The 15436-nt window shown below is 36.8% G+C and overlaps 1 protein-coding gene across 1 annotated transcript in view; it reads left to right on the top strand.

The window, feature by feature from the left end:
- CWF19L2 (CWF19 like cell cycle control factor 2) overlaps positions 1-15436 on the top strand; it is a 62968-nt gene that overhangs the window by 27593 nt on the left and 19939 nt on the right. The window contains exons 11-12 of the mRNA XM_042867264.1: positions 7317-7442; positions 8653-8790. Coding sequence (XP_042723198.1) covers positions 7317-7442; positions 8653-8790 — 264 coding nt within the window. The remainder of the gene's footprint in view (positions 1-7316; positions 7443-8652; positions 8791-15436) is intronic.

Below are 15436 nucleotides of genomic sequence, written 5' to 3'. Positions count from 1 at the left end.
GGAAACAGAAGGTAATCTCTGCTGGGTGATTGCTAGAGACAGTTTTTAATAATGATGAATTGTGTTTATAATACAAAAAGGAATACAAAATTGAGTGAAAAGTAAAAGGTGGTTCTTCAAGCAAAACAGCATGGTAGAATATATACTATCAGAGAATATTTAAAAGGTGAGAGTGAGGTTCTGAAAAGCAGAAAAGCAAATACTGACTTTTCTATTACGCACTTGAGATAAATTGTAAGGAAAACATGAATGACTGCAGCATAGTCAATCTTCATTTGAATAACAGTTTTCTGTGAAAATGCAGCTGCCTTCAGTTTGATATGATTCATTCAATGACTATATTTAAGTTATAAGGAATAAAACATTTGATTTATATTTCTACAATATAGAGCAAAAAACTCAAAATCTGTTTTTTTTTTTTTTTTTTTTTTTTCTGATGAAGCATGTGTGGTGCTTCTGTGAAGACTGTTGGACAAGGTATCCCTAGAGCAATTAGATCCCTAGAGTTGTGGCAGGCATTGTATTCCACTTTATCATATGTATCTGACTAATGCTGTACTGCTTTAAGGGAGACGTTTTTTTTCTAGGCAACCTGTTGCCTCCAGGCAATGATAACACTTTCCAGCCCATTACACATCTCACAGATGGAAGGAATGTTACAAGGGAAGGAAAAGATGCTTCTTAATTTAGCTCCTTTTATCTTGGAGTGAAAATCTTTATAGTATCAAGAATGTAGCATACAAGTGTGGTTTTATGAGCATAAGACTTAAGCAGTAGTTAATAAGTGTGGACACGACAGGAAAGAGGGGTGAAATACAGTCAGTACTTCAGATGTGATGTTTAGAAAAATGAAACAACGATGCTCCAAGCCCTTAAAATTAACATTTGAAATTGCAGGTGTGCCATCGTGTTCAATTTCATGTTTGAGAATAGAGGATATAGAAGTGATTTATTTTTATGCAGTAAAAATATTTGCTTATCAAAGCTTACCTGTAACATTTTTTAATTTTATGGAATTGAATGGCCTTTCATTATGCCATACCCAGTGTAGAAGTTAAATTCACTTGTAGTAAATCTCTTTGACTTATCTAGATAGAGGGCTGTTTAAAAATTACTTAAAACTCTTGGAAGAATACATCTGAAACACGTGTGTGAGACTTAGGATGTTGGGGTCTAATGACCCTTGCTAAATATACAGTAAAAATCTGTGATTTCATTTGGAGATTCAGATAATGTGGGGTACAGTAGCAAATAGATTTTGCCCAGCTGCATCTCAAATGTTCTCAGTGCATTTTAATTTCTAATTGGTGCTGTTCCATCACACGTGAATCTCCTGTGCAGGATGGCTGTGCCATTGTGTCTTCAGCAAAAGCTTTTCTTCACGCAGCGTGCTGAATAGTTATAACTAGATCAAGGAATAATAAAGTAGGCATATGTTTGCAGAAGAACTTTAACAGCATTAGAGTGACTTTTAAAAAATAATAGGTATATGCAGCTTCTGGTGAGAGTATTTCCTGAAAACTCTTGTTCATGTCAGCTGCAGAAGGTTAAACAATTCTTTATACTACAAAAACATATTAAGACAAACTTTCTTAACTTCCTAAATGTAATTTTCAGGAAATTGAATTTTGTATTTAAAAAGTACAGGAGAAATTGTATTAGTAGCTAAATGAAATAAAATATCATACTAGTTTCAGTACATTATCGCATTCTGAGTTTTATATTACATTTCTGTCTTTGATAAGATGAAACAGAAATTTGCAGCCTGAAGAATCAATATGCTGCAAGACCTTTCTTTTTATGGTCTGTGTATTTATGTTTTGTATCTGATGTTCTTGCTATAGAAACAATGTGCCTAGTCATTACTGTTTTTATTTCCTTTTTCTACATCCCATGCTGCAGTGGCAGTTATGTTGTTTACAAGACTCTTTCAAAATACAGCTAGCAATTTGAAATATCGAACTGCATCTTCAAACCTTTTACTGGAACTATATTTGCAAGGTTATATGGCTTGCTAACATCTGATATTGTTCTTCCTAGGCTTAATCTCTTCAGTTTTCCCTTTTAGGCTCTCATACAGGACGTAGTGCAAACTGCTGTCGGGTAAACATTTCTAAGTTCTAATCTTAATTCCAGAAGCTGGTAATACAAAGCCTTCTGATTTTGATTTTAGGCTGTATGCTTGTTCATTCTATTCATGAGATGTTATTCTGATAACCTTATCTCAAAGATGCTCTGAGTACTGAGGGCAAACAGAACAACTGTTGAATGCAGGGTTGATTGGAGGCGTTCAGTATCAAGAGGAAATGAACAAGGCGGTCAGGTCTGTTGTTCTGAGCAATGAGCAGTTTAGATAAAATTCCATTTTTCAGAATACAAGAACAAAAAATTGAATTTAAAGGGCAAACAATTTTATATTTATAAGACAAAATTGCATTTTTACATAACATGTTATTAACTGATGTCACTAACTGGATTAAAAAAAGAGATAAATTAGCAGTTATGTGTCTAATCCTTTTGTAATAATGAATGCTTTCACTTATGAATTAGGACCTACGTTGTTGTTTTTTTTTTCATCTCACGCTTTATGTATAAACATAGCAGAACCTAATAAAGATATTCTGTTGGATACTTTGGCCTGGTGTTACAGCCTGTGTTAGATTTTCTGCTTTTTCTCCTTTATTAAATGCAAGTTGCTAATTATTCTTGATCTCATTAAAACAAAACAAAAAACAATACCTTTTTTTTTTTTAATCTTTAAGCATTCATCTGGTACTTCTAGAAGTTGATCATTGATGCCTGATTAAACCACCTGACTGGTTTACCAAAACACTGAATTTCTAACCTGGGCTGAAGCTTGCTCTTGCTTCCTCGTTCTGCTATTTCCCTTTATCTTCCTTTCTTTTGTTCTTCTCTGTAGGAACCCAAATCAGAGATGGATAATTTATACTATGGTCTGCTGTATGGACCTGTGACCATTTTAACTTCTTGTTGTGAGATGCAAACCTGGGTCTTGTTAGGAGAAAGCTATATCTGTCAATTTATTAGCTATTACCTTTGAAGTGGGCGGTTCAGGTATTCACAACAAATGAGGAGTAGCCTGGGTACTTTGAAACTTACTTAATGGGCACTCAGAGCAATGAATACACTGGTGAGCTCTGCTCATAAAAATGGTTACAAATAAAGTAACCATTGAGCCTGAGCAGGGCTGCCACATCCTTCTGGAAACTCAAGTGATTGTGTGTAATCACAATCTGAGGAGTCAGAAAAAGATCAGTTGAAAATGGAGAAAACGATTGAAAATAATAGGAGACAGAGGCTGGAAGAAACAGCTAGCTGTAGTCCGGCATGCTGAGAAATCCTTAGACCAATTAGAGATAATGGATTCAAGGCATTTCCACTGGCCATAGACTGTAAGAGAAATAAACAGGTTATACAACAAATTAGTTCAGCACCTAATTTTCTGCAAGCAAAGAGCTGGTGTGGTGGTTGTGGTTTGTCTGTATTGAAGACATTGGCAAGTTTTGTATTTCCCTTGTTACATTGTGCTGGTCCCACTCCAGTGTAGCGCTTAGTGAGGATGTGCAGACAAATTGTTTCACACAGTCTACAGCTTTTTGTTTGCTCAGTAATTAAAAACAAAAAAAAAAGTTTGTTTTTCCTAGCTTGCACAGCTCTCAATCCTGCAGTGTGCTGCCTCTTAAAATGTATTTTATTCTCGTGACTGCTAATACTGAAGCCCAGTTCCAATTAAGCGGATACTGTCTCAGATGATGGCCCTCCCTTTGTTTAGGCACTTGAATGTCCCTGCATATATTGAGGCAGAGCTTTTTCCATTTCCTCTTACTAGATTACGGAACAGACAGCATCTCAGGAGAGTTAAAAAATCTTCTATTGAACTGCATTTTATTGTTTAATTTTAAGCATTTATCTTTCTCATTGTTTCATTCACTTGGGTATTAATTACTCTGTAGCGTCTTGTATATTTTTGAGAACTGCTTTGTACTTTGCATGTTTAATTGGCCTGAACTAGAAATTCATGTTCCTTCATTAATGGCAACAAAGAATTACAGTCTAGTTCAGTAAATTCACCCAAACGTTGCTTGTTAGGGTTATAAGTTGCATTGCCTGTGCACTGATCATCACATGGCTCAGGAATGGGGACTGAATCTCTTCTGCAGTTTCAACTTTAACATGTAATGGTATATATAATATTTAATCTACTTCAACATGTATTTTAAAAGTTTGTATTGTACTTCTAAGATGTTATTTATCTGACAATAACTATTCAGGAAAAATTAATACATTGATATAGCCATCTATTTTGTATTTATAATATAGTGTGATGTAGTTGAAGTCATTTGGAAAGCTGAGAGATTTAAAGTAAGCTTTGTAACAGCACGGAATGCCATGCCACTTTATGAAGGGATAAATATGCTTTCTAGATTCTAAAAGCAAGTTAAAACAGAAGCAAAATCCATTCTCAAAGTGTGTCTCTATACAAAGCACAAGAAGATAATTAATGCCTCTTTTCTGAAAGATGGTGCAGTTCCTGGGAATATTTGTGAAGTCTTCTGGATGGTTTCGCGGAGTGTGAGAAGGAAGGAAAGTCATTACTCTTGTGCTGTGACAAACGGGTCTTAGCATATACTGTGTCATATAGTCAGGGGAATGCAAAAAGTTGAAAATCAACGGAAGATATGAGAGCAGGGGGTAAAGAATGCTAGTGGTTGTTACATATGAGATTTGATGGTGCGTTCCAGAGTTAATGAGATAACTGACAATAGTTAAACAGATAAAAGTTCTCAGCATGCTCTTTCAGCTAGATAACTGCATGCCTTTAAGCTCCTCAGAAAAGACTGGCTCTGCTAAGAGTCATTACTTCACCTTACAAGTTTTAATAGCACAAGGACCGCTCTGAAAGATGCCTCCTATTTTATGATGTTGGCCCACGACGTCAGAGGCAGAAAGATGCTGGTGGTATGGCAGTAGAGGTTGAAACTTCCCACCAATGTTGTATTATGTTGTTGCTGTGCAACAGATGGCAGCAGAGGGACAGTCTGACAAAATGGCACCTGAGGTGGGAGTGCCTATGTAGCAAAGGTGTCTCCCAGTTCCTTCATGTGGAAAACATGGCACCCATTGACATTCACTGACACTTGCTGAATGTCTGTGGAGGCCAAGCAGTCGGTGTGAGCACATTGAGGTGGCACGTGGTGCGTTTCAGCTGTGGTGACAGCAGCAGTGGGTCACCTGCACCTGTGAAGGCTTTTAGGGAATGGCATGCAGGCTGTTGTTCATAGCTGGTGAAAATGCAGAGCTTGTGGTGGTCTTTGTATCTGCTGTCTTTGTTCTGAGTCCTATGTAAGTGATACAGTGAGTGCCAAGTATGTGGATGTATCCTTTGGAATGGTTTTGGAAACTCCAGAGACAATCATTTTTTATGGAAGCTTTCTTGAAAAACTTTTCTGACATTTTGGTTTGAAAATGATTCTTTTTTTTTTTATTTTTATTTTTTGAAGTGGAAAAGGAGCACTGTTTTTTAACTCATTTGTCATCTTTTCATACTGCAGTAGCCACCTGATCATTTCCTATTTTTCCATCAGAAAGCTTTCTACTTCTGAAGTTGAGAAATAGTTTGTGTATTAATAACAGCCTCATCCAAATGAATTTTTGCCTTGCATTTTTTTTCGTAAGGTACAATATACTTCTACAATTTGTATTTAAAACTTTTCAAAGTTATATTTAGACAAGAGTTTGTCTTCTGAAGGATGTCTTCAGCTCTAGTAACTGCTTTAATCTTCAGGATAATCATGCCTGGCACATCTGATGTATTGGATTCATCTTTGTTCATAATACGCGCCTTTGAATTTCCCTTGGATGGAGCACTTCACCATTTGTAATTATCTTTTTTTTAAAAAAACTTCTGAAGTTAAGGATTACTGTCTTTTGTGCCTTGTCCTGTTCTCTGGAATATTAAATCTAAAGATGTCGTGGTCAGTCTCTGTGTCCTGTGTCAGGACACTCTGAACAAAAAAAAACAGACTGACAAACCCTGTAGGTGCTGACTTCAGTGTGTTACACCTTAATGTTTGTCCTCAGCATTATCTCATGTTGTGTAAATGGGAGCCGGTTGGAATTTATTGCCCTGGTGGCTTTACCTGACTTCTTTGTACTGGTTACCTGCTTGTCATACATAGAACACTCCTTTTGCATCTGTCATCCATTTAAGTTGGAAGTACATCCTGCTCTATTCCCCTCATTCTATAGTCTTTCCTCATCTTCTTGTACTTGTCTTTTTTCATCTAGAGATGCACAACCTTTTTCCCCTATTGCAGTTAATCACCTCTTTTCCCCTGGTCCTTCCCAGGGGAGAGAAAACAACTGTTCTGAAAAAGTGATCTATGCAAAGTGCTCCTCTTCTCCATCCTTATTCAAGCCAGGTCAGCCTTGGACAGCTTAATTTGCAGTGCCAAAAGCGAGGTCTGCCTTTGGTGGTACAGAAGTGGATAGTTTAGTATATCTAGACAGTTTTTTTTCTCCACAGCTTCTACCTCTGTGTGCCTATTCCTGTGAAATATAAGCTGTTTGAGCCTGCATACTCCAGAACTTTCTGTTTTCATTGGGGTTTCTGGAACAGGCTTTTGTTAGGGAGGAATGGCACATGTAAAGTAGATGCATCAGTTGGACGGTGGAAGGTAGCTTCAAATTGAGATTAATAAGGTTGCTTATCCGACTTGACAAAGGCTGTCCTAATATCACCAGAGTTAGTGATGCCCCCTTTTTGCTCTAATTTCATCATCTCTTCCCTAAATATCTTTGTTGTCTAGTGTAATCAAGAAGCTCTCACATTTTTATTTTTTATTTTTTATTCTTTTTTTTTTTTTGTTCCAGAAAGTTAAGTGCTTATTCTTCTGAACAATGTTCAGAACAACAGATGTTTTTCAGGAGAACACCATTGGGTTGGTTGTATAAATTAATTTAATATTCTCTGTTGAAGTATTCAGAAGCATTGTGTTCCTTTTGGGAATGAGGTTTTATGAGAAAGAACCAAGAATAGAAGATTAATTCTTTTTAGAAAAACATGTTTACTCTGGACTTGACTGGTTGGATACATTTTCAATATCCTGTTCATTTTCACTGTGTGTAATGTAATAGTATCTTCTTATAATTAAAATAAACACACAAAAAGAAAATAATTTGTTCTTTAATCTTTAGGGTTTAAATTGTTTATTTAATGTGGGATTAGGTGTTTCTTTTGTTTTTTGTCTATTTTTTGTCCTCTGTTTTAAAGTATATCTTAAAACCTGTTACAGGCCTCAAGTCATCAAGAAGATGAGCAAGTGATCCTTGTCAGAACAGATCAGAGTGGAAGGGCATGGCCTGTGACTGCATCAACTGAGCCACAGGAGCCTAAAGGAGGACGGAGAAAGAGGAAGATGGTAAGTTTTATATAAGTGAGTATTAAGGAGTATAATTCAAAAATGATTTTGTAGATGCACTTGTATGATGCAATAGTCAATGGGAGTGTCTTATCAGAATGTCAATAGGTAGTTACAAGTTCCCTTCAGATGATGATTGTAATTAAGTGATAGAGTACATATTTATTAAGTGTATATTAAGTTTATTTTCAGATTTACATTTCCCTGTGGACCACTCTAAGGCTTATTTAAATGTATTATCAAATGTCTTTTTTTCTCTTTTTCAAATTCTTACAGTCTCTTAGCTAAGTAGTTTATGTTACATATTATTTGTAAACAGTAAAGTCTAGCAGAGCTGAATACTTCTAAGATAGTGTCCATGACTAATTTCCCTTTTTTCCTGATAAAAAATGCTGCTGATGGTAATAAAAGTTATGACCTAACCTTAACAGGAAAGTGTTTGGAGTGCGTGAATCTTGGAAGCTGGAGCAGCATTTTATAATTTGGATATTTGCTTGCCAATGGTAAACTATTTGATCTTGGGGCTGGGGGAGCATCCAGTACCTCTATATTTCTAGTATGTACTTGATTGGTAAGACAGATCAGTTTGCAATAGTGCTATGAAGGAGTGAAATATACAGGGGATAAGGAATTATTTGTAATCCTCCTATTGGTTTTGTCTTGGAAAGATGCCACCTTTGGTATATGGTTAATGACCATATCCTACCATATCCTTTTTCAGTATTTAGCTTAGTTCTGCTCTGAAGGGCAAACTGTTTCTTTGTGCACTCTAAGATGGTGGAGCTATCACATTTATACAAATTTATACACATTTATACAAATATTCAGTAGTGTTTGTAATTGCTTGTTTGTTTGTTTGTTTTAAACTGCAGTTTAAAAATAGATAATGGAAATTATTGTTTAAAATATTCCATCTTTGTGAACTGATCAGCTGTTTTAGTGAATTATTCTGCATCTTTCCAGAGTGGTAAGCTCTGTCAGCCTGAGGATATAAGAAATGTAGGCAGTATTTTTACCTAGGCATAGTGAAACAACCAAAGAAAATGGAAAACCCTCCTTTCCTTAGGTCAAATGAAGTAGCAAGTGCAGTTGTTTCAGATATGTTTAGCTTGATCCCTCATTCTTTAAACTTGCTGAAATTATTGGGGTCTGAATTTCATACTTGATCTTTCTCACTAGATTAATATTTATTTTCATTGTTTGTTTCCAGGTCACGACTCATGTAGATAAAGAAAGAGTAAGATATTTTCAGGATGATGACAGTATGAGCCTTCAGGATTTAGTCAAAAATGAGAAAATGAGAACAGCAGAAGATCAGAATGCCTTGTTCATGCGTATGGCATCAAAGGTAAGGCAAGGGTTTGTGAGCATTTTACAGTCAGAAGTATTGAGAAGGCAATAAAGTCTCACTGTGCTAGGTTTGTTGCTTTGATGTTCTCAAGTCATGGAAACCTGTGTGCATGCAGGACATACGATGGTTCAGTTCCTTCATGAGCTGATCGTGCTGCCTGTTTCTTTTAAACTTCTGAGATAAATTCTCTGAGTGTGCTGTACGTTAATTTTTTTTAAATGCGCAGCAAAGTCTGTTTTCCCCAAATTAACGATGAATACGAGCAGCATTTTCTTAGTGCTTAGAATCCAGGGGAGTACCATAAAAGTGGTTTTGTATTTGTTTGGTGTTATTTTATTTTCTCATTCTTATGGTGTTACTTGAAAAAGTCAGATAATGTCCAGTAGAAAATATTTAATCTGATGTGATAAACCTTCTGGCACAAAGTTCTTCTGGAGAGGTTATCAGAGCTTTAGATAGTAATGTGGTTTATGCATCTAGTTCAGCTGCTTCTGGTACCTCTCATTCTGTCCCACTAGCATCCTGACATGGGGGGAGTGGACGAAATGCCCTTATGATCCAGTTTTAAATAGATGTGTTGGTGCCAAAAATGACTTGTTTTGTCTCCTTCTTTACCCTCCCTGCCAAAAAAAACCACCTAATATATAAAACTTTTGCTTGAAAACCTTTCTACTTGTGCAAGATGTTACTTAAAATACATGTCATCACCATGCAAATGTGGAAAAGTGAATGAAAATATAAGGACATGGTAGAACTTCATACTGTTCTCATATGCTAATAAGAATAGCAAAGAGAAATAGTCAGTGTATAACTCAAAAAGCTTATTATTTGTATTATCTTCTCTCCTTTAATTATTTTCCTTAGATAAGGTATCTTTCATGAGAAATGGTGGTGCTTTGCGTGTTTATGAAAAAAAAAAATACATATGTGGCTGGATTTTAAAATAAATGGTTCAAATCTGAGTATTGAAGGTAAATTCCTAAATCAGTATTGAAACTGAAATTACCATTAGCATGCTTAATTTGCCATGTGTTTTGTCTGATGCATTCACATGACTGCTTCCACAAAGTAGTTCACAGGCTTGCTTAAATTTTTGTGGACTGATATTTTCATGTCTCTTAAAAGAATAACCAGACTAATTCATTTTTGCTGAGTTTGGTATCAGTAGAACTCCCTCTTCGGAGCTCCTGAAGAAGCTATCAGATCTTAGTCTTAATGGTGATTGCTCCCAAAGCCAGAAATATTCATTTGTTTGGATTCTTCTAAAAGACCATTTGGACTTCTCTGAGAAATGTGTGCATCTGTTTTTTTTTTTTTTTTCTTCTTTTTTTTTAAGTATTATGTGGCAAAAGAAGATGATGATAGTGCCTTCTAGTAGGATACAAGCACCACAGCAATAGCAAGTAAAAAAGAAGGGAAATTGGTAATTAGAAGGGGTGAGCCAACGACAGCCCAAGCAGAGTGCAGTCTCTATCCAGAGAGATGCTGCTCCCTCAGCTTCTAACCCATTAATGAAGGTGAGGAGGGATGCATCCAAGCTCCAGCCCTTCGAGTCACTCACATGCATTGCTTACACCAGAGCTCTCTGGGTTAGCCACACCTTTTCACCTGCTGTTCAACTGCTGGTTCAGGCTATGACCTGGAAATTCTGCTGCAGAGAAGATGCTTGCAGGCTGTTAAGAAATTCCAGCACTAAATGTTAACTGCAAATACAGGCCACTGACAAAACAGTTTAAGGGGAGAATGCCTTCCCAAAATGGGATAAAACTTTTATTATAAATAAGTCTAAGTATGGCTGAACAGAAAAGTAAAGTGCTTGCCACATGTAGGTAAGAGGAATGGAAAAGAGCCTGAGCCCAGCAAGCTGTGGAAGTAAGCTTTGATAAGAAAGATTGAAAAAGGATCTTGAGGGAATTACATTGACTCAATATTTTGAGTCTGCTAAAGTAAAAAAAAAAAACAACAGGGATTAAACTCACTGGATGCTGCCTGCAGAAATGTTATGTTAAAAAGGAACCCATCGAGGTGTAAATAGAGCTTTTAGGAAAGGAGGTACCTGCTTGAGAGAAGAACTAGTGAAGTACTTGCATTTGAAGAGCAATTGAGGGAACTGGGGCTATTTAGCTTGAGAAAGAGGAGGTTGAGGGGGGGCCACGTCACTCCTACAGCTACCTGAGAAGAAGTTGCAGTGAGAAAGGTGTTGGTCTCTTTTCTCAGGCATTTTCTCAGGTGACAAGTGATAGGACATGAGGAAAAAGCCTCAAGTTGCACCAGGAGAGGTTTGGAATGGATATCATGAACAATTTCTTCATGGTTAGAAAGGTTAGGCATTGAAGAGGGCTGCCTGTGGAAGTGGTAGAGTCGTGATTCCTGGATGTATTTTAAGAGATTGTGGATGTGGAATTTAGGAACATGGTTTAGTGGTGGACTTGATGTTGAAGGCCTTTTCCAACCTAGATGTCCTTGTTTCTAGTGTTAACTATAAATGGTTACAACTACAAAGAGTTTCCTTTGCATGAGGGAATAAATTCATGGAGAATAAATGATTAACTGTCTCAGTAGTATCAGTGAAATGGAATTTAGTTATATAAAAATCCGTCATTTTAAAACCAAACTTGAGCTTGAGAGGAATAATGACAAAGGACTAAAACCAAGTGGTCCTCACTCAAGTGATCTGAAAACAGTCAGACATAACATTGGTGAATGAGGAACTGCTGAGTGCAGCCTTTATTCATCCATGGTGCTGAGGACCAAAGGATGGCAACAGCAATTGCATTCTTTAAATAGAAAAGAGAAGGCAGGAATAAATGTTTAATTTTTATTATAAAAGGTTAGTAGTGGGCTCCATAATAGTCTCTTGTGTTCAACATGCACAGAAACCATCTGGAAGGAGGGATACTTCTGACATTTTGTTATTGTTACATAGTTATTCAAGTTGTTAAAACTAAAGCTCACTGTAAAGAACTGAGGAATTCAAAACAAAAAGCATTTTAGAGCTTACATCTGAACTGCTCCTTGAGATTCACTTCAGAAAGTCACTGGAGGGAAGTATGTATTTGAGTGGTGTGAGTCATCTGTCCTATTTTGAGTGCCTGCTGAATGATTTTATGGGTATAAAAGGAATTAAGAAAATTAGCTCAGGCATACAAGATTGTGCTGTAGACCTCTAAAATACAAAGAGATCCCATCATAGGTATTTGGACAGCTCATTCAGATGAAGGTCAGGACTGATGCATGTAGAGTGGTGATAGTCGTAGACTCATAAGGTTGGAAAAGACCACTAAGATCATCCGGCCCAACTATCAACTCATCACCACCATGCCCTCTAAACCTTACTGACACATTTATTCTTTTTTTGAATGCCTCCGGGGACGATGACTCCCTGGGCAGCCCGTTCCAATGCCTCACCTCTCTTTCTGAGAAGAAATTTTTTCTAACATCTAACCTGTACCTCCCTTACTACAACTTAAGTCATTACCTCCCATCCTAAATGAATGATGAAGCTGGATGAAACTCAGCTGTGCATGTAACACCGCAGGCTGTTACTGTTTCATTCGAGAATAGTTGTGAGCCTGCAGACGCCATCTCAGCACCAGTGTGACTGAAAAGATAAACGCAATTTAGGGGATTTTGAAAGATGGGAATTTATGACCAACTTAAAGCATGTAATGCTACTATAGTGTACCGGTGATGTTCCCATACTTGAAGGATACTCAAGTCTGGTCAAAGGCACAGAATGGTGGGCATTTGAATAATCCTTAACATTTTTTCAGCTTGGGTAGGGAGAAGGCGACTGGTATGTATGTAAAAAGAAGTGACAATTAATATAAAAATTGTCATAGAAAGCAACTGCTTCTATATCAAATCATGCTTAACATGATGGAGGTTTTCATTCAAGCAGTAAATGAAGGAAACTGTAGAACTTGTAGAGCACAAGATACTTTGGGGGCTGCTACTGTGAGCAGGAGGAGAGAGGATATGGCAATTGTAAACTGCAGTTTCATTGGTAATTATTGAATATGGAAATACGAATACAGGATTTCCACATGCTGAGAGAGTTCTCCTCCGCATTAAGAGAATTGCTGAGAGCTGCAGATTTGTAGCAGGAGTGTCAGTTGTAGGAGTTTTTCTCCAAACATTTTAGCTATTGCTGGAGATCGATTTTTGCAATGTAAAATAGTCTGTGCAGTGCAGTGTACAGCTGAGTTCAGTGTTTTTCATTCTATTTTTTTGTTTGTTCATTTGATTTAGGATAATATTTCTTAGTAATGTTGGAAGAGTGCTTCCTGGTTTATGTATCTGGTTTTTTTTTTTTTTTTTGTTTATGATGGCTCTGAAGTTTGCAGTGACTTTGGATCAGCTGTACTGTGGTTCTTTTTTCTTACTAAACAAAGAGGCACTACTTCACGTGGTTTTGTTGGAATGAGCTTCATGCAGTCATAGAATCATAGAATCACCAAGGTTGGAAAAGACCTCCAAGATCATCCAGTCCAACCGTCCACCTATCACCAATATTTCCCACTACACCATGTCTCTCAGTACAGCATCTCCATGTTCCTTCATGACTTGCTCTTGGCTAAGTCTTTTAAGGGAAGATTGAGATCTGTTGTGTAATTTCATTCATCTTACTGGCTAAATGAGCTAGAGCAGGTGCTCGAAGTACATCTTCATGTCAGTTACTGCTCAAGGTGAAGTTATGCTTTCTGCTGTATAAGTGTACAATTGCAATGTTTTTTTAGTTGTCTAAATCATAATTCATGGTGCCTACGACCTGCAGTACCGTGCAATCTCACATGTAAGTTTCAAAGATTATTGTTTTTGGTTGGTTTTTGTAAACAAGGAGCATTATACATTCTAGTTTTTCTCCTCTGTTAAGTTCTGAAATGGTTTAATCATTTCTGTATAGCTTATCTCCAACAAAATGTGATGATTTTCACCTGGCGGCAATTGTGTCTTTATCTTAAATTAACTGACTGTAGGCATACTCAGTTTTCCATATCTTTAGGTAGAATGTGTTCTTGGCAGCATTATGAGGTCAGCATTAGGATGAAGTGTGGGTTTGTGTATTTACTTTATAAGCCCGTACTTCACTGTACATCTGTGTTGTTATCTGGGAGCTCAGTGAGACAGTCTTCAAAAAATCTTGCGTCTCTCCTGTGTCAATTGAGCAAGGAGCTTTTATGTTCAGCAGGAACTCCAGCATCCAACCATCTGTTGTCAGTTTTGGTATGATGGCATGGTATTCTTCTTTAACACATATAAATTATTTTCTTCTTGTGGGCAGAAAACATATCCATAGAGATGAATCTGCCATCTTTCAAAAGAACAATGGGAGGAAACTGCTGAAGGTCTGCAAATGACATCTTGCATAGGATGGGAGAAAGGAGATCCTATCTGTTAAAAATCTGCTGAGTAATTTCATTCATCTTACCTGTCGGAACTGCTTTTGTTGGGTTATTGTTGTGATTTCTTTGGTGTGACTACTCAGGTAGAGGAAGTTAGTGCTACAGACAGGACAGCTGCTTTTGGAGAGTGAGGACAGGGTGCATTTTTACTACAATCCCATTAGAAAATGATGATCAATATGACATTACTTCATGCCTCACTTCTGTTCAGCTTCACAGACTAAATATCTGTTGTGCTCAAACCATACTTGTCCTAACAAATCTATCCACCCATAAAGTCTCCCTTTTTCAGGAGCTCCCCAAGATCAGACAAAAGAGGTATGCCAAGTCCGTGCTGGTTGTTTTAAATTAAGATGAAAAGCAAATTCCAGTGTATCAGTTTGCCTTTGCTTTCTTCATATTGTAGAACTGGATCTAAAACTCTTGTTCTTCGCATTTTCTTGCCCTGCTATTTTTTGGTTTTTGTTTGCAGCAGGTTAGCATGGACTTCAGTTCTCTTGGTTTGTAAATACAACCTCTGCCACAGCTGTCCTGTGCATGCTAATACGTTAAACTTAGAAACATAATGAAAAATCCCCATATCTTTTATTTTCAGTGGTGAAGAAGCTTTTTTTTTTTTATTTTTATTTTTTTAAAGTAACGGGAATAGAATACACAACACTGATCTTTTCCATAGGTGTAGAAAAGCAGGCCTTAAAGTGTGACTCTTCCAAATTTGACTGCAGTGCCAAAGAAAACTGAAAGTTTGAAGTTGATGTATTTCTGCTTTTTACTTTCTTCAGCAAGGAAAGCAGATTTGCGTCTTACTGCTTCTTACTGACTAAAGGATACAAAAAAGCTAAAAAAAATTAAATAAATGGGAAAGTATTTTTGTTACTGACAGTTTGATAATACAAAATATGTGTGAAGTATTCAGTTCTTACTACTGTTAGCTTTAAGCAACTTCTCTGTAGTTCCTTCTGCCCTTGACTGTTATAAGTAGTTCAATTTTCCCAAATTCATGCTGTTAAAACGTACGTAATCCTTTCATTTCATCAATAGATGCTTGTGGGTGTATGGAGACTGATTTCTGGAACAGTGCCTCAATAGAAATTACCTTTTATTTGGATGCAGAAATTCTACTCCGGATTTTTTTTTTTTTGCTTTTTGATTAAGTTTTACTAAAAGCAAGTAAGAAAGATTAATTTGTATTGCTCATCAGACCATTTCAATTTTGGCCGTGAACTAATTTTATTTAA

This window comes from Lagopus leucura, unplaced genomic scaffold (assembly GCF_019238085.1).
Source record: "Lagopus leucura isolate 7727_CA_CO unplaced genomic scaffold, USGS_WTPT01 Super-Scaffold_100001, whole genome shotgun sequence".
In the NCBI taxonomy this organism is placed as follows: domain Eukaryota; kingdom Metazoa; phylum Chordata; class Aves; order Galliformes; family Phasianidae; genus Lagopus; species Lagopus leucura.
Note: the sequence above shows the minus strand (reverse complement) of the source record. Positions and strands in the feature narration are given on the sequence as shown.